The sequence below is a fragment of the Oncorhynchus nerka genome, unplaced genomic scaffold (assembly GCF_034236695.1).
Source record: "Oncorhynchus nerka isolate Pitt River unplaced genomic scaffold, Oner_Uvic_2.0 unplaced_scaffold_1208, whole genome shotgun sequence".
In the NCBI taxonomy this organism is placed as follows: Eukaryota; Metazoa; Chordata; class Actinopteri; order Salmoniformes; family Salmonidae; genus Oncorhynchus; species Oncorhynchus nerka.
The window spans coordinates 1-20,298 of record NW_027040123.1 but is presented as its reverse complement, the minus strand read 5'-3'; the positions used below and the strand labels follow the sequence as shown (position 1 = coordinate 20,298).

Below are 20,298 nucleotides of genomic sequence, written 5' to 3'. Positions count from 1 at the left end.
GATTGTAATGGACACGTGTATAAAACACTTTTGAAGGTGGTACTGAATATGAGCTAACATCATACAATGCAGTCAGGTTATCACGTAAGCGTCTGTCAGACTAATATTGATCTCAACTGGAGTACCCTCATTGTCTTGAATGCACTGAAGTCGTTAGTTGATTTGAACACTGCATAAGAGTGTAAACTATGGTACCTCCGTGTTGCCAGATAAGACCGCCCTTGCCAGGGGTATATAGCTTAGAGAAACTGTCTTCCCGCCATGTATTGTTGATAAATTCCCAGATCTTTGTAATATTTCCTGCATCATCCTCTTCACAAAACCTTCCCCCAAGGACTTAGCTATATCTTGCAACTCTGTTTAGCTTTCGTGCTACGGTTGTATTTGGGGAGGTGACGACAATTGGCATTTTGTATAGGTACCTGTAAACTACTTGTCATGTGTACGTCGTAACAAGTGAAGATTAGTCACATGCTGAAGTGGCCAAACTAAGTTAAGATCTCAGGCAACGGGCACAGTGAACGGCATTCTAGGAGTTCTTGCTTGACAAACATGGCTGCCATAGTTTCTAAACTAGATTTACATGGCTCCCTTGTACCGCATCATACTGTAAAACAAGTCAACCTGTTATTTAGACTAGATGATAACGTTAACATTTATATATTTTACAAACAAAGGTGGAATAAAGTTGTGAAGACCTTTATTTCTCATCAGTACAAAACATTGTTTAGATGCTTTTCAGACAACGCGGTTGAGTCGTTTGATGCAGCATACGTTCTGTTCCAATGATACGCTGCAGGGACCACTCAGTGATAACAAGCATGTGATCGTACGCGCCAGAATCTCCCATAAGTGTTAAATTGGGTGGAGATCTGGTGACAGACCGCACATGGCTCACATCGTTTTTAAGCATTGTGACCACTCGATCTATGGATGGGGGCATAGCCACGGTAGCCAAAGTAAATTGCCTGCCAACATGATAGGTTGCTAATTACTCAGGAACCACACCTGTGGAATAACACTTGTTTAGGCCCAAAAACAACATGTTAACCATTAATGATGAGATTCCACCGGGGTCGGGAGTCGCGGTCCTCGTTGAGGGTGGCCCAGCAGTGGTCAAGCACCAGCGCTACCTTGGGATCAGAGGACGTGGTCAGCTCCACCTCAAAGTGCAGAGGCTGTCTCAGGTACCTCACCACTGGATAGTCCTCCTCCTGGTGGAACGTGTTATACGAGGCGTCTGGAACACAGAACAACCGGGGGTCGTGTTCAGTGGGCACCATCTGAACTTGTCCATTAAGAAATGCTCGTTTATCATATCCTGTTGTGCCTTAATGAACACAAGCCATTTATAGCCAACACTACCCACCCCCCACCAGAGGCTTCTGACAAATTCCCAAATCAGCTCCTCACCGTTACTCCATAGCCACACCTGTAGATCTCAGAAAGCAAGAGTAATATATCATAAGGTTTAGATTTTTGGGAATGGTTTTGTAAAGGAGACCTTCCAAGATACTTTGAGGCTAGGGGTCAAGTTGAAATTCTGAACTGTACACGCTTACCCTGAGCGAGTCTCATTCTGACCATTAGTCGACCCGTCCCAGTCTCGGCAAAAGGCTCATTGTCACGCGGCCTGGTCAGGAAGGCCAATGTGCGAGTGATGTTGGCCACATAGTAGCAGGAAACCTTTAACCTAAAAGAGGGATGTAAGCAACTTCAATAGGGAAACTTCAAGCAGTGGAGTGGACACTGGTAGTAGAGGCACATTCCCTGTATACAAAGTATTGAGCAATTGGTGAAGAAAAAAAAACCTATGAAAGCTAATAGCTACAACTGTGATGAGTAATGCACTTACTGATATTCCTCCTCTGAAGACGTCGTGGCATTCAGCTTCACCTCAAGTTCATCTGGCAAGGAGATTTCATTCTCATACAGCATGACATTGTTGATAAACTATGTAGTAGAGGGGAATTGCTTATTACAGCCTGCAGAAGCAAACAGTCCGTAAATACACAGTACCCATCACCTCAGGGTAATAGTAATTTTACCTTCCTGGTGGTGCCACAGGAGTTCACAGTGAAGTGGAAGTAGGCGAACCGATCGTCGCTGTAGGTGGGACCACAGGCGGGGTCACTCAGGGTCAGCTGACCGGGGTTCAGACCGGGAACAGACTCCACCTTCACCGCCAGCGCAGTCATCGTTCCGTTAGAGAAACACTCTTGGAGGTGGGGGAGCAAAGACAGGTAGCCATCAGACCTGGGTTCTGTATTTGTTACACTTATTGAGCTTGAACCAATGGAATGGCACCAAAAGTGCAAACCATGCCCATCTGGTACTACTATTAGACTCACAGTATTTGCAAGGAACCCAGGTTTGGTAACCATGTTAAACACCTATTTATCGGAAGTAATTGTTTGAGAACCAACCAGTCAGCGTTTTGAGGAAGCTGCAAGCCAGGGAAAAGTATTTGATGGTCATGTTGTTGTAAGGATTCAACAGAGCCACATCCAGTCTGCTCCTGACAGAGGACGAGTGAACTGACTGGGAACCAATGGGAGAGTTCATTAGTACAATATTGTATGCATGTATACAGGGTAAGGAAAGCGAGGCTAGCTAAAGCAATTTAGGTTAACATGTTTTTGGAGAGTGTCGTACCTCAAACACTGCGTCCGGCGAAGAGAAGGGCAACGTGATGGTGAAGTCTGTGTCGCCTTCTGTTAAATACTGTTGAGCAAACTCATGGTTAAGCAGCCGCTTGCCAACCAAGACCACAAAAAAGGGCTCTTGGTTCCTGTAGTCCACAGTGATGTGGAAGTTCTCCGGATCACAGTTGCCAGTGACTGAGGGTGGCACTACAAGGACAAACAGGGTGGTGTTCATTAATTAAGCACAAAAAACAGGAAGGTACTACTTGAACTGGTCCAAGAAGAAACCCTTGTTTAGATTGCAAAATGTTTCGCTACGGTGGGACTGAATAAACACGATCCTGGCAAATCAGGAACAGGGAAACTGGGTCCAAATACTCTAAAGCTTAACATTCTTTGTAGAAAGACCGCATAGGAAAACCCTACAGTATGGCTAGTTGGGCTTTCACTGCCAACTTCCTTTCAGGGCAATCATTAACGAGAGGAAACCATTCAGTAGTTTGGCGTAGTCCAGAGGCATACCAATGTCCAGCAGTACAGCGTCCACAACGGCAGAGTGAGAGAAAGGAGAGTACTCTGGAAAGATGACCAGGCCATAGATCAGCTGAAGAGTGAAGGTTGTGACACCTTGTTCCGCCCTTCTCTGTAGTGAAGTTAAAAGCATTGGTCAATTGGTCAGCATTATTAAAACAAACATATTCAAAGTAATGTTGCCCTCATTCCTCTAAATCAAATGCATGCAACTGCCATAATAATGGATACAAAGTACATTTGTGCCAATATTCCTCTAAATCAAATGCACGCAACTGCCATAATAATGGATACAAAGTACATTTGTGCCATTGTTTATATTTTGTTGGTGGCCCACTTACTAGGGCATGTACAAATCACTGCATGTGGCTTTGCATTTAACAGGAACACACCTCCTTAAAGACCACCGAGTCTGAGAAGGGCACCTCCATCCTGAAGGTCTTCAAGGTGTTGTCCGGGGATCTCTGCTCCTGAACATTGAAGCCCCTGGCGTTGCACTCTGCAACAGTTAGCACCATGGTGGGAAAGGTGATGTTCAGCAGCTCCACATCAAGGTTGAAGGTCCCCAACTCAAGCACAAACACTGCCTGCTCAGGAACTGTGTCGGTGTGTCTGTTCATTGGCAAAAAAGGAAAACATTTTGAAATGCGGTACAATGGAAGTTGAAAATTGACATTTGTTACTGGGTAAGTCCAGATATTGCCTCCGTTTCATTACATTTTCTTCTGTTTTGTGCCTAATGAACAACCCAGGCATCCCAAATTACCATAGGCACTATTTAACTAAACCAGACTCACAGTTGCGAACTTGTGGAGGCCTGGCCATCGGAGGCGTTGTGATAGGGAAGAGGACTTTATAGCTGGTGTCCTCATGTGCGACCTCCTCGATCCACAGCAACTCAAGCATGGGCTCAATGGTGTAAGTGACAAAGTACTGGTCATCCTGAATATGGCTCTGTAAGGGAGGCAAGTGATGCAGTAAGGCTGTAATACACACTTTTAGTGCAAAACAGGTAAATGTTCCTTATAAGCCAGAAAGTTAAAGACAATTATTCCACCGCTTGTCTTTTTGCCGCTCGTAATGTAAGACAAAATATCCAAAGGAAAGTATTGGTTACCAGACTTTAGAGAGCTGGTAGGTGTATGGTTGTCAACTTGCATTTCCGGCGGTGTGCATTTTCAAAGCAACTGACACGCAAAGTAAACACTTGCACGATATGTAAACAGCAGCAGAGTGTTGCTTGCATTCAGTCGACAGTGGCAAAGCTACCGGCTACCTAAAAAGTCAGGTAAACAATCCTTTAGTGTGGATATTTGGTCTCAAATTTCAAGCGGGTAAAGGACAAACTGCAAAGACAAGCGGTAGAGTATGTTTAAATGTAATTTTATGCAACATTCACACAATTTTGCAATCCATTGTATATTAGCCTGATTAAGCAGACAATTGCTCAATAAGAAACATTTTACACAAGACAACGTTTCTAAGAGTTTACCCATGAGAGATGGCAAAGGGTTACTGCAAAGCACTGACAACTGCTGTAGTAAAAAGGGCTCTACAAATAAGACTTAGAAATTAAACAGGAACATTTTACTCATCCAATGCTGACCTTGAAGTAGCCGCCAACCGCCCCCACTGGAATTTCAACAATAATATGAGCCTCTGTGACTAAAACCGAGTAGTTTCTGGCAGCCATTTCCTCAGTGTCCTGCCTCTTAGCGTCAATTCCCATGTACACCTCCAACATGGTGAAGGCATCAGAGGACAAAAGTGGGTCTGTGCTTGGGCATGTACCAGGTGATCACTTCTGGAGTAAAGGTCACTGCCTCTGCAGTGAAACAAGAAGCCAAGTGCACATCAAAACAGAACATTTTGCAACTGATAACAACTGTGCCATTATTTGGAAAAAGTTCCAAAATATTTTTCCAACTGAACACTACATGAAAGTCTTGTCTGGAGCCAATTAAGAACTGGGCTTATAGGATCTTAAATTATTTCACACTCAACCTGGTGTTGGACAAACAGCCGTGGCATCTACTCGAGTAACCAGCCACTTCTGCTCAAAGAAGGTTGAGAGCACCCGCATCGGAACCCCAGCTACCTGTTCAGGGGGCAACCACACCAGGGCCATGTTCAGTAAGGCACACCGTTCAATATGTTGCAGAGTTCAGGTAGCGCCACAGTTTCCAAATGTTTGCTCTACTGAACATGACCCAGTTCATGGAGGTCAGCTTACATTCTGGAGGTATGTCTCCTCTGCATTATGAGGGCTTCTTAACACCAGCCGTGTGAGAGTGTTGGCTATTGCATAACCCTTTCTTTGGACCTCATCCACATTCATGACATTCTTGCTAGGACTAAAGACGACTGCTGTCATTTTGTATCCTGAAGCAACAGCTTTGTTAATCTGAATCAGCTGTGTAGTGTTAGGACAAAAACCTAAATGTAAGGCAACTGTTCAATTTTAGAAGGGTGCTCCGCCCTCACCGCTTTTATCCATTCATGTCAGGGGCCATGGACCGGTGCACCTCGGCTCAGGTTAATAGAACTCCCTCATTAGCAGCACAACAGCCTTTCACAGGTGAAAAGCATAATTACCCAACCGTCTACAGTTGTAGCCCAGACAGAGAGAAAGATATTGGCCTCTAATGGCCAAAATGCTGCATTTGCATACACTTTCACAATTTGAATGTAGTCAACTGGGTGGGACTACCAACTTCATTGGCTGAGCCCTACTGGTGACCCTGTTGAAGTCATGTCCAATCGGGTCATCAGAAGGGCTCAGACAATTGTGAAGAAGAAATGTTACTACTTTAATGTGAAGATAGCCTCAATGGCACTGCCCATGCTGTCACAGACACTATATTGGCACAGATACATAGATGAGTCTTTTGGCTTCTTATTATCTTCTTGTCCAGAGGTGCCCAGAGTAAACTGCCTGCTACTCAGTCCCAGAAGCTAAGATATGCGTATTATTAGTATATTTGGATAGAAAACACTCTGAAGTTTCTGAAACCATTTGAATGATGTCTGTGAGTATAACAGAACACATGGCAGGCAAAAACCTGAGAAAAAATCCAACCAGGAAGAGGGAAATCTGAGGTTGGTCGTTTTTCAACTCATTCCCTATTGAAGACACAAATGGTGTCATGTTGCACTTCCTCGATGTCAACAGGCTTCCACTAGATGTCAACAGTCTTTAGAACCTTGTTTGATGCTTCTACTGTGGGGTGAGGGCGAATGAGAGGGAAATGAGTCAGAGGTCTGGCAGAATGCCTTGAGCTCGTGACGCTCGTTCACATGAGAGCGAGCTCTGTTCCATCGCAATTCTACAGACAAAGGAATTCTCCGGTTGGAACATTATTGAAGATTTATTTTAACAACATCCTAAAGATTGATTCTATACATCGTTTGACATGTTTCTATGGACTGTAACAGAACTTTTTGACATTTCGTCTGCTCCTAATGAACACGCTTTGTGAGATTGGATTTGTTTACAAAACTCGCTAACAAAAGTAGCTATTTGGACATAAATGATGGACATTATCGAACAAAACAAACATTTATTGTGGAACTGGGATTCCTGGGAGTGCATCCTGATGAAGATCATCAAAGGTAAGTGAATATTTATAATGTTATTTCTGACTTCTGTTGACTGCACAATAAGGCGGATATCTTTTTGGCTTGTTTGGGCTCTGAGCGCCGTACTCAGATTATTGCATGGTTTGCTTTTTCCGTAAAGCTTTTTGAAATCTGACACAGCGGTTGCATAAGGCAGAAATATATCTTTAATTCTGTGCATAACAATTTTATTGTCATCAACATTTGTTATGAGTATTTCTGTAAATTGATGTGGCTCTCTGCAAAATCACCGGATGTTTTTGGAACTACTGAACATAACGCTCCAACGTATACTGAGATCTTTTGATATAAATATGAACTTTATCGAACAAAACATACATGTATTGTGTAACATGAAGTCCTATGAGTGTCATCTGATGAAAATCATCAAAGGTTAGTGATGAATTTTATCTCTATTTCAGCTTTTGTGACTCCTCTCTTTGGCTGGAAAAATGACTGTGTTTTTCTGTGATTTGGCTCTGACCTAACATAATCGTTTGTGGTGCTTTCGCCGTAAAGCCTATTTGAAATCGGGCACTGTGGTGGGATTAACAAGAAGTGTATCTTTAAAATGGTGTGAAATACTTGTATGTCTGAGTAATTTTAATTATGAGATTTCTGTTCTTTTGAATTTGGCGCCCTGCACTTTCACTGGCTGTTGTCATATCGATCAGCCCTAAGAAGATTGATCTATCTCTATGAGGTAAGACAATTGTCATTCAGGATTAAAAGGTGACTGCACTTCCTGATTTGGCCTTAGCTGTGTTCGAATACTCGCACTAACTGTACTGTTTGTGACATGAATTTAGTATTTAGTATGCTTATTGGTCATAGTATACCTGTATAAATATATCATAGTATACCTGTATACCTCTGGCCCTTCTTTGGACACTGTGTTAACTAACCCCCAGATGAGCTTCGATGCCATACAACTCTCCTTCCGTGGCCTCCAACTGCTCTTAAATGCAAGTAAAACTAAATGCATGCTCTTCAACCGATCGTGGCCCGCACCTGTCCGCCCGTCCAGCATCACTACTCTGGACGGTTCTGATTTAGAATATGTGGAATACAAATACTTAGGTGTCTGGTTAGACTGTAAACTCTCCTTCCAGACTCACATTAAGCATCTCCAATCCAAAAGCCCCATTTACTACCCACCACTGCAACCTATATGCTCTTGTTGGCTGGCCCTCGCTTCATACTCGTCGCCAAACCCACTGGCTCCAGGTCATCTACAAGTCTCTGCTAGGTAAAGCCCCGCCTTATCTCAGCTCACTGGTCACCATAGCAGCACCCACCCATAGCACACGCTCCAACAGGTGAATCTCACTGGTCACCGCCAAAGCCAATTTTTCCTTTGGCCGCCTTTACTTCCAGTTGTCTGCTGCCAGTGACTGGAACAAACTGCAAAAATCACTGAAGCTGGAGACTCAGATCTCCCTCACTAAGCTTTAACCTCTAGCCTCGAGCAATCCTGTATCCGGGAGCGTAATCATAGCCTCAAGCTCATTACCATAACGCAACGTTTCTTATTCATGAAAATCGCAAATGAAATGAAATAAATATATTGAAACACAATCTTAGCCTTTTGTTAACAACACTGTCATCTCAGAATTTCAAAATATGCTTTAACCAAAGCTACACAAGCATTTGTGTAAGAGTATTGATAGCCTAACATAGCATTCAGCCTAGCATTCAGCAGGCAACATTTTCACAAAAAGCATTCAAATAAAATAATTTACCTTTTGAAGAACTTCGGATGTTTTCAATGACGAGACTCTCAGTTAGATAGCAAATGTTCATTTTTTCCAAAAAGATTGTGTAAGAGTTTTTTTTCCTTTTTCTTTTTTTCTGTAACATCAGTTCTGTGGCACTCACAGACAATATCTTTGCAGTTTTGGAAATGTCAGAGTGTTTTCTTTCCAAAGCTGTCAATTATATGCATAGTCGAGCATCCCCTATATCCAAGAAGTTAAGCACCAGCTGTCAGAGCAGCTCACAGATCACTGCACCTGTACATAGCCCATCTGTAAATAGCCCATCCAACTACCTCATCTCCTTGCTGTATTTATTTATTTATCTTGCTCCTTTGCACCCCAGTATCTCTACTTGCACATTCATCTTCTGCACATCTACCATTCCAGTGTTTAATTGCTATATTGTAATTACTTCGCCACCATGGCCACCATTTGCCTTACCTCCCTTATCATTTCCTTATTTGCACACACTGTATATAGACTTTTTCTACTGTATTATTGACTGTATGTTTGTTTATTCCATCTGTAACTCTGTGTTGTTGTATGTGTCGAACTGCTTTGCTTTATCTTGGCCAGGTTGCAGTTGTAAATGAGAGCTTGTTCTCAACTAGCATTAACTGGTTAAATGAAGATGAAATAAAATAGAAATAAAAAAATACTATGGATATATTTAGTATGCCAAATGTTCGAGGATGTCGTACTAAATTAGCCAAAATATGAGGAATACACGAAGAGGACACTATTTCCGTACTTTAGGGCCAATAATGCAATTCTTCGGGAACTGGGCGTGGCTTCACATCGTTTCCAGATTTGTTGAAAATGGCGGAACATATGCAGTCGAAGTACAACGAGAGCGGATACAAATTCATTGCTTTAACTAATTATGACAAATATTAAGAAAATGTTGAGCAATGTAATAAAGCAATTACTTTTGAAATAAGTTAACTTACACGTTATATTGGCTTACAATTTGTTAGTTACACTGGTCTTACGAACCACATAGCGTATCAGTACAGCAGTATGTACCGGTATGTTGTTAGCTAGATACCTAACGTTAGTTGGCTACTTATAGATCAAACTTGACAATATAATAACTATAGGCTATCTAACTAACTACCCAATGTTTGACGTGATTATTCCCGTCATTCTGAGCTTAGCTAAATGGTATAGTCATTGTGCGTTCTCAATGGACATTCGGGTGCTTTCGTAAATTCGTTCTGGCAGTCTACTCTGCTCGGAATTTACAAACAGACAATGTGACAACGCTCTGAATTCATGAGCGCATTCTGGAACTCCTGATTGAATTTAAGAACACACCCGAAGTCGTATAATGTCTAACCAGTAATTTGTTATGCTAGATAGCTAGCAAGAGGTTGCATAGCAACAGCATCAACTTCCGGTAGACAGGTGAAAAGCTAGTACGCGCAATTGAAAGCATACTGTTCGTTTACAGTATACTAAAATGAACTAATAATATATAGTATTCAGTATATACTCATTAAGTATGTAGTATACAGTATGTTAGTATGGGTATTCGAGCACAGCTCTTGTTTTTCATCAATGCTCATTAAGAAGAAATGCTAGCGGCCATGACTGAAGGCAAACAAGAATTGTCTTGGGGGTGTGGTTTGATGTGGGTGTTTCTTGGATGTGTTTTTACCATTCAATTGCAATAAACAAGTGCAGTAGTGAATACGTAAGGTAAGCCAGCTTTGCTGTAGAAAACAAAGTTTTGAAGTTGAGGACTTCTCCCGATGAACATTGATACCAGAGCACGCTCATTTGGGCTACAGTTTGAATCACAACGTACCAGATGAGTGCGGAATCTGACTTTGGACATTGAATTATTATATTATTTAAAAAATGTGTTCGATCAAAACATTCGGTTTCGGGAAGTGAATGTAGTGGTGCATCTGCACATCTGTACTGAGGTAGGCTGTGAGGGTAGCCTGTAAACGAACATTATGCTTTCAGTCGCGTGTACTAGCTCTTCACCTGTCAACCGGAAGTTGATGATGTTGCTATGCAACCTCTTGCTAGATAGTTCGCGTAACAAATTACTAGTTAGACATTTTACGACTTCAGGTGTATTCTTCAATTCAATCTGGAGAACCAGATGGACATGGTTTGCACATTTGGTGCTATTCCATTGGTTCTACAGTGCTCGGCAAGCTCAACTAAGTGTAACAAATACAGCTACCTGTCTTTTGCTCCCCCACCTCCAAGAGTGTTTCTCTAACTGAACGATGACTGCGCTGGCGGTGAAGGTGGAGTCTGCTCCCGGTCTGAACCCCGGTCAGCTGACCCTGAGCGACCCCGCCTGGGGTCCCACCTACAGCGACGATCGCTTCCACTTCACTGTGAACTCCTGTGGCACCACCAGGAAGGTAAAATGACTATTACCCTGAGGTGATGGGTACTGTGTATTTATGGACTGTTTGCTTCTGTAGGCTGTAATAAGCAATTCCCCTCTACTACATAGTTTATCAACAATTCATGCTGTATGAGTGCATTACGCATCACAATTGTAGCTATTAGCTGTTATAGGGTGTTTTTTTTCCCTTCACCAATTGCTCAATACTTTGTATACAGGGAAAATGTGCCTCTACTATCAGTGTGTCCACTCCACTGCTTGAAGTTTACCCTATTGAAGTTGCATATTTCCCCTATTGAAGTTGCATACTCTTTTAAGGTTAAAGGTTTCCTGCTACTATGTGGTTAACATCACTCGCACATTGGCCTTCCTGACCAGGCCGCGTGACAACGAGCCTTTTGCAGAGACTGGGACGGGTTAACTAATGTTCAGAATGAGACTCGTTCAGGGTAAGCGTGCACAAATTCAGAATTTCAACTTGACCCCTAGCCTCTAAAATAATCTTGGAAGGTCTCCTTTACAAAACCATTCCCAAAAATGTAAGCCTTGTGATATATTACTCTTGCGTTCTGAGATCTACAGGTGTGGCTATGGAGTAACGGTGAGGAGCTGATTTGGGAATTTGTCAGAAGCCTCTGGGGGGGGTAATAGTGTTGGCTATAAATGGCTTGTGTTCATCAGGGCACAACACGATATTATAAACAAGCTTTTCTTAATGGACAAGTTCAGATGGTGCCCACTGAACACGACCCCCGGTTGTCTTGTTCTGTGTTCCAGACGTCTCGTATAACACGTTCCACCAGGAGGAGGACTATCCAGTGGTGAGGTACCTGAGACAGCCTTTGCACTTTGAGGTGGAGCTGACCACGTCCTCTGACCCCAAGGTAGCGCTGGTGCTTGACCACTGCTGGGCCACCCTCAACGAGGACCGCGACTCCCGACCCCGTTGGAATCTCATCATTAATGGGTAACTTGTTGTTTTAGGGCCTAAACAAGTGTTATTCCACAGGTGTGGTTCCTGAGTAATTAGCAACCTATCATGCTTGGCAGGCCATTTACTTTGGCTACCGTGTCTATGCCCCCATCCATAGGTCATGAGTGGTCACAATGGTTTTGAGCCATGTGCGGTGTGTCACCAGATCTCCACCCAATTTAACACTTATGGGAGAGTCTGGCGCGTACGATCACATGCTTGTTATCACTGAATGGTCCCTGCAGTGTACCATTGGAACATGTAAATTTATTTTAGAAAATATGGCAGCCATGTTTGTCAAGCAAGAACTCCCTAATCCCAGAATGCCGTTCACTGCGCCCATTTCCTGAGGTCTTAACTTAGTTTGGCCACTTCAGCATGTGACAAATCTTTGTACTTGTTACGGCGTACACATGACAAGTAGTTTACAGTTAACTAATCAAAAAGCCAATACAACCGTAGCACGAAAGCTAAACAAAGTTGCAAGATATATATCTCAATCCATTTTGGGAGGTGAAGTCCTTGGGGGAAGGTATTATGGAGAAGATGATGCAGGAAATATTAATAAGATGGGGGATTTATCAACAATAAGTGGCAGACAGTTTTTCTAAGCTAAATACCCCTGGAAAGGGGGTCTGATCTGGCAACCCTGAGGTACCATAGTTTACACTCTGATGCCGTGTTCAAATCAACTAACGACTTCAGTGCATTCAAGACAATGGGGGTACTCCAGTTGAGATCACCATAAGTCTGGCAGAAGCGTACGTGATAACCTGACTGCATTGTATGGCGTTAGCATTAGCTCATATTCAGTACCACCTTCAAAAGTGTTTTACACACGTGTCCATTACAATCTAGGCAAGAATCAGAAAGCATGAATAAAACGCTAAGTACATTATACTTACGGTATGCTACAGTAGAAACGACAACACGTTATGCAGAAAATAAGGCACTTTGATAGGAATGCACGCATGTCCACAGTTATTTGTAAGGAAGACAATAAATGTGCAAGGACTGTATACTTGATCTGGGGAAGTGCTTGGGCTTTCTTTTGAAGGAAAGTTTGTCCGGCTCCCTAAATTCTCAAATAGAAATGGTCTGCAACAGTGAAATGGGCTACTTTTGTGAATGAATGAGGCAAAATTAGAAGTTGAAACAGCCTATAGAAAATTAGCAGGTAGTGTGCCTTGGTCTGAGGTCAGCGCGGGTTAACTGTCCACATGTTGGAACAGTGAGTGCATTCTGACAACACGCCCATAAAATCAACTCCCACTGGGGCGACTGTTGAAGATATCTGGAACTCGCGTGTGAAAAGGTTAATGTTGGCGTTACCTACACCTTTCCTTCTCTTCCACAAGAAGGTTATCATTAGCCTCATCGCTAACGGCTACACAAAGTGTAGACATGCGCGCGCTCCGCACGCATGCGCACAGAATTAAGCCAAGCCCTAAATGTAATTTGCTTTTTGGTGACAGTGAGAGAACCGTTAGGGTGTTCGATGACAATCCATCAGGCCACTATGAGGTCTACCTGTGTTGATTCTAAGCTTCCTGAAGCAACCGGAAGTGATTAAATTCAGCCTAAAAGTGTTTTGATATACATAACCTGCAATTTTGAAAATCACTGCATTCAACCCTGTGTAGATCAGTCAATTCTAAACATAAAGACTTAAAACTCAGGATTCCGTAAGAGCATACCCCAAGCAAGATATGTGTTTATTTATCGCTTCCTGTGCCAACCGGAAGTACCGTTTAATTGGGGTCACAGTGTCGGTTTTTAAGGATAAAAATAGTCACATCTTTCCAAAACGTCACTCGTGTGACTAGGTAACCCTCATGAACTGTAAATCAGTCATTTCTCCCAACAGATGTCAAAGAAAAACCTCTCTCACACACACACACACACAGCAAGGATGGAGTGACAAAGTGCGGTGCTTAAAGACACACAGAGCCTGCAATGGCATTACCATAATCGCTAGGCTGTGCCGAGTTCAACGAGATGCCCCGCTTGACCATAGCCTGCTCGGTCTGAGCACAGCAACCATGAGAAAAAGTAGGCCCAAAATGAAGCCTGGCCCTAAATGTAATTTGCTTTTGGGTGACAGTGAGAGAACCGTTAGGGTGAGAAGCACAATTCGACCTCGATCTGTGCAAACCTTGACCGTGTAGCATTAACCCTTAACAGTTAAAAGAAGGTGTCTACATCAAACAGTTTTCACTGACTTCTCTCCCCATAGGAATGCATTGCCTGCAACCCTAAATTCAACCTAGAGCCTATGTGGGTTAATATTGCCCTGTGAACCTGTCTTCGATGACAATACAATCAGGCCACTATGAGGTCTACCTGTGTCGATTCTAAGCTTCCTGAAGCAACCGGAAGTGGTTCAAATCACCCTAAAAGTGTTTTTCCATAACCAAACTGATGTTTTACAGAAATAGTGAATTCAACCTTGTGTAAATCAGTCAGTTCTTAACGTATAGACTTAAAACTCAGGATTCTGTAAAAGCATGAGGATATGTGTTCACGTTCAGCTTCCTGTGCCAAACGGATGTGCCTTAAAATGGTCATAGGGGCTGTTTCGAAGGGTTAACAGATGTTGCATTTTCACCATTTAGATAAGTATCTTTGTGTCACTTAAAAAGTGGATGAAATTGCATATACTGTAGCCATAATTTGTAGCACAGATCGTTGGATGATATACAAACTAACCTTGCTTACTTATTTCAAAGCGAGGGCACATATTTCAGCCTTGTGGGAAAAAACAGACAAAGAGTTGAAATTCCACAAGACAGTGATGCTGATGAAATGATGCAAGACAAAAAGCTTATAGCACCTGGTATTCCCAGGCGGTCTCCCATCCAAGTACTAACCAGCCCCGACCCTGCTTAGCTTCCGAGATTAGACGTACTTAAAATATATATATATATTATAAAAAAAGTTTCAATTACAATATTTTATAAAATGTACCATACACAAAAACCGAGACTAACATAGGCAGGTGAACAATTCACCCCCTATCAAATCAAAGAACTCAAGTAAATAAAATACAACAAATACTAATAAAAACATTACATAAATTCTAATCTCACAAAACAGGCATGTTGAAATCAACTCCCGAACAACTATAAAAACCAAAAGGAAATGAACATACCAATACTTTCAAAAATATAAGTAATTCTTCCTCCATCCACCCTTGAAATCAACCCACTCCCCTCCACAAAAGCTTCATCAAACCATTCACTTCCATAATAATGAAACATATCTATATGCTTCTTAAACAATACTACAAAAATATCCCACACCCTTACCCTCTTCCCCTCAAGAAAAAGCATAATTCCTCCTACAAAAAATAGCCAACCTCACAAAACTCAAAGCAACATTCAACAAAACAACATTAACACCCTCGCATTTACCAGCCACGCCAAATAACATCAATTCATTCCACACATATATTTTTTTAAATATCACCCTTCCAGTTTCTATGTATCATTCCCTTTACCTTACAAAATAAATATTTTAACTCCTCACATTCCACAAACTAATGCAGTGAATTTTCCGGTGACTCGTGACATAAGTTACATTCTCTTTTTATTTCCCTATTGATTTGATGTAAAACCACCTTTGTATATATACGATTATGCCTTATTTTAAAATCGTTACTTTCACATTCCATACTATTATATTTTACATTTAAAGTTTTCCATATCTTTTTACGTCCAAAGTTGGAAGAATTCCTTTCCAAACTTTCTCCCAGCTGGCCTTTTCACATTTTCTCTACCATTATTTTATAGAATCTTTTCACCGGGATACTAGATAAATGTGCCTTCTCCTTACTGTTACCAATAAACAATTTAGGAAAGACAAATACATCTTCTCTAACAACTTCACTATTCATTAAATCCACCCATGTGCTTGGTATACTTTCTTTTATCTTCTCGTACATATTCTTCACTGTTCCCCTACCCACCTCTACATCCCATTCATGGATGGTGTCAACAATAGCTTCTTCAGGAAAAAAACTGGAATTACCTCATATGTGTAATCTTTTATCTGTCTAAGACCTGCACCCATGAATACTTCACTATGTAACACCATTTCTTCGTACTTAATTTTCTCATTCAGAAAAACAGGATGATTCATAATTAGGTCAATATGCCCACACTCATAATACACATTAGGCAACAACTCTGCCCATGCATTTAGCACTTCTTTATAAAAATCTGGTACCTTTTCACACATTTTCCTTTTAAGACCCATCAACAAACCATTATCTTCACATCCACCACTCTCATCCAAATAGACTTTGAAAAAATGTTTCCAGCCATAATCTAAGCTGTCATACAAATATTTCTTTACTGTTTTTATCCTAATAGCTTTTCTTTTAACGTCAAAATCTACAAGTTTTAAACCTCCATCATCATAGTCTGCTATCAATGTTTTCTGCACAATTCTAACACCTTTACCATCCCATATAAAATTAGACACCACATTATTCAATTAATTTATAACCCACTCTGGCATGTCTAGAACTCCCAAAATATACACAAGTTTAGATGATACCAAAGCATTTACTACAATTACTTTACCTTTTAACTTTAATTTTCTATTTTTCCAGAAATTCAAAGTTAGCTTGATTTTATTGAGGATCTCCATCCAAGTTATATCCCTTGCCTCTTTCTCCTCTCCACCAATATTTACTCCCAGCACCTTCATAAAATCCTTAGCTACCTTAAATGGAATCTCACACTTATTTGCATTGATATCCCCAAAAAACATAATTTCCGTCTTCTCTATATTAACTTCAGCCCCTGATGCCTTACAGTAGATATCTATGATTTTCATAATGCTTTCAATGCTACCTACATCCTTCACAGGAAAAGTAGTGTCGTCATCAGTAGTGCCTTATACCACCCACCACTGCGACTTGTATGCTCTAGTCGGCTGGCCCTCGCTACATATTCGTCGCCAGACCCACTGGCTCCAGGTCATCTACAAGTCCATGCTAGGTAAAGCTCCGCCTTATCTCAGTTCACTGGTCACGATGGCAACACCCATCCGTAGCACACGCTCCAGCAGGTGTATCTCACTGATCATCCCTAAAGCCAACACCTCATTTGGCCGCCTCTCGTTCCAGTACTCTGCTGCCTGTGACTGGAATGAACTGCAAAAATCGCTGAAGTTGGAGACTTTTATCTCCCCTCACCAACTTCAAACATCAGCTATCCGAGCAGCTAACCGATCGCTGCAGCTGTACATAGTCTATTGGTAAATAGCCCACCCATTTTCACCTACCTCATCCCCATACTGTTTTTATACTGTTTTTTTATTTTATTTATTTATTTACCTTTCTGCTCTTTTGCACACCAATATCTCTACCTGTACATGACCATCTGATCATTTATCACCCCAGTGTTAATCTGCAAAATTGTATTATTCGCCTACCTCATGCCTTTTGCACACATTGTATATAGACTGCCCATTTTTTTTCTACTGTGTTATTGACTTGTTAATTGCTTACTCCATGTGTAACTCTGTGTTGTCTGTTCACACTGCTATGCTTTATCTTGGCCAGGTCGCAGTTGCAAATGAGAACTTGTTCTCAACTAGCCTACCTGGTTAAATAAAGGTGAAATAAAAAATAAATAAAATAAAAAATCAGCGTACTGATGTATAACACTGACACCACCACCTGGGATTCCAACACCCCTCACCTCTTTGTCTCCAAGTATTAAAACAGCTAAAGGTTCCGTAGAAACACTGTACAATAGAGCTGACAAAGGACAACCCTGCCTTACTGACCTCTCTATAGGGAATGTATCTGTTAACACTCCGTTACATTTAACACAACTTTTTGCTCCACTATACAACAAGTTAATCCAAGATACAAATTTTGGCCCAAAACCAAACCTCTCCAAAGTCTGTTGCAGAAAACTATGTTCCACTTTATCAAAAGCTTTCTTAAAATCTAAACTTAAAACTATACCACCTTCATTTTTCATTTGATTAACAACATCTCTAATTGTACAAATGACATCTGCAACATCTCTTCCAGGTATTCCCTAGGCTTGTGTTGATGTAATAATACTTCCAATCACCTTTTTCATCCTATTAGCTAAAACTTTAGTCAGTATTTTATCATCTGAATTTAGAAGACTAATAGGCCTTTAACCTACTGCCTCTATTTTTAAATAAGATGGTTAACATACCAATTGACATAGACTCAGGGATTTCCTTATTCTCTTCCATATACTGAAAAACCTTCAGTAAAATGGATGCCAAAGTATCCACAAAAGCTTTATAGAATTAATTTGTTAAACCATCCAAACCTGGACTTTTATTTCCTTGAGTGTTCTCAATTGCTTCCTTGATTTCTATAATTGAAATCTCTTCATCACACATTCTTCTATCTGCCTGAGATACTTTGGCACTGATTTTTTCCAACACTTTTGCAACACACACTTTGTCCACATCATTCTTTTTATAAAGATTTCTGTAACAGGATTCAACTGAATCTACGATGTCAACACAATCATTTACCTTTACACCTTTTTCATTTTCCAATTCTAAAATATAACTCTTAAATTGCTTTTGTTTTTCAAGCCCCAGAAAAAAGGAAGTACATTTCTCTCCCTCCAAGATGTACTGTGCCTTACTCCTAACAATAGCACCTAAACATTTTTTTTCTTCATAAAACCCTAGCTCTGCATGGATTTTCAAATAGTTCACTACATCATAGTCTGGATCAGCATCGGCCTTTTCAAGTTCATGTAACATCCTATTTCTAAGCATTTTTTCTTTCACCTTATCTACACGGTTACGATTTTTAGAGTACCTAATACTCCTGTTTGTTACTTTAACTTTCACTTCCTCCCACCATAAACACACATTGTCTTTTAACAGTACGTTAGACATTTCATCCTCGATACATTCAACAATTTCCTTTATATAACTTTCCTCCTTTAACAGACTGGCATTTAAACACCAGACACCTCCCCCTCTCATCTCCACAGCAAAACCTATCTGGAATGACATAACTGCATGATCACTGTATGCTGTAAAATTATATGACATCTTCTGAACCTGCTGTATCACATCTTCTTTTACTAAACATAAATCAATTCTGCTTTGTTTTAGTTCATTTAACACCACCTGCCTTCTCGAAAACACTCTTCTATTTAAATTTTCAGCCCTCCATATATATCTACAAGATTCTCATTTTTCATTAATTCCCATAAAGCATTTCTAGACGAATCATGTCTGAAACTATCACATCTCGAGACATCCATTCTAGTGCACTTCACGTTAAAATCTCCTACCAGTATACAATTTTCTGAACACAGTGATCTTAGGTTATTAAACATATCTCTCCTTTCCGATTCAATATTCGAAGCATAAACATTAATTAAGCGAAAAATGACATTTTTGCACTTCAAACTCAATAACAATAAGTCTGCCCTGATTATCTGCATATACCTGCTTGACATTTTGAACCACATCATTTTTACCAAAATAGCTACTCCACATGTTTTTCACTTCCGTGACTACAAAACATTAGCTCAGAACATTTGTTCTTAAATCTCCAACATTTTGGAGTCTGTCCATTAGTCTCTTGAAAACACCACATGTCAGCTTTCACAGACACCAAAACCTGCTCCAATTTGTTCATATTTCTCAGACTGTTCCCATTTAGTGATGCAACTTTAATCATTGTTAATGTATGCAGAAATATAGTCAAAGACAAACATGTCATTTCAAAATAGACTTTTCTTTTTACCAGACCCCATCACCTCCCAAGCTTTCGCCAATGATCTCTTATTTCTAGCAAACAGCTGAAAATCCTCACTCTCTATTTCTTCGTCCGACTCATGACTTGGACTTATGAGGGGAGCAACATTCAGCCTTTTGTAAAATGCGCTTTAACCGTGCCATCAACTCCAGTGGACACAGCCCTCTCCTTGGTGTCATTTTCACACAGGCTTAAAGCAGCTTAGGCACCTGAGAAGTACCTTGCACCATCTCTACCTGTGTGTCTAATTCACCAATCCTGTGCTGCTGCTCCACCTTGTCAGCAGCAGAGACCAAGACTGCGTCTCGAGTACTGCCAGAAGGAATTGCATACTCTCCAAGCACATCTATAGCTGTCTCTTGAATCACCTGCGACACACTTTCCATATCACTCTCTTCCCTCTCTCCATAGCCACACTCCCTCATCTTCTTCAGTAATGAGGTCCATTGTTTGCAGAAATAAGACATCGCTCCTTCTTACATTTACATCTGTCCTTAGGTCTGTCACATCTTCTACACATATCACCGATGTTGAACATTCCCTGGCATAATGCCCTTGTTCACCACATTTTATGACATATAAATTCTGGACATTCTTTAAGTATGTGTCCCGGT

At 41.1% G+C, this 20,298-nt stretch overlaps 1 protein-coding gene and 2 long non-coding RNA genes across 3 annotated transcripts; 1 reads left to right on the top strand and 2 right to left on the bottom strand.

The window, feature by feature from the left end:
• Positions 1–683: 683 nt before the first annotated feature.
• LOC115127874 (zona pellucida sperm-binding protein 4-like) lies at positions 684–3,796 on the bottom strand. The gene is made up of 8 exons (XM_065015928.1): positions 3,569–3,796; positions 3,168–3,288; positions 2,656–2,852; positions 2,427–2,541; positions 2,049–2,218; positions 1,856–1,953; positions 1,563–1,693; positions 684–1,240 (listed from the first exon to the last, which is right to left on the bottom strand). The coding sequence occupies exons 1-8, from the start codon at positions 3,794–3,796 to the stop codon at positions 1,047–1,049; spliced, it is 1,254 nt and encodes a 417-aa protein (XP_064872000.1). The 3' UTR covers positions 684–1,046.
• A 153-nt stretch (positions 3,797–3,949) lies between these two features.
• On the bottom strand, positions 3,950–5,567 carry LOC135569082 (uncharacterized). Its single transcript, XR_010462823.1, has 4 exons — positions 5,410–5,567; positions 5,181–5,274; positions 4,783–5,001; positions 3,950–4,130 (listed from the first exon to the last, which is right to left on the bottom strand). It is a non-coding gene; the product is annotated as an uncharacterized LOC135569082 (long non-coding RNA).
• A 5,123-nt stretch (positions 5,568–10,690) lies between these two features.
• LOC135569083 (uncharacterized) lies at positions 10,691–11,973 on the top strand. The gene is made up of 3 exons (XR_010462824.1): positions 10,691–10,938; positions 11,244–11,374; positions 11,703–11,973. It is a non-coding gene; the product is annotated as an uncharacterized LOC135569083 (long non-coding RNA).
• The last annotated feature ends 8,325 nt before the right edge of the window (positions 11,974–20,298 follow it).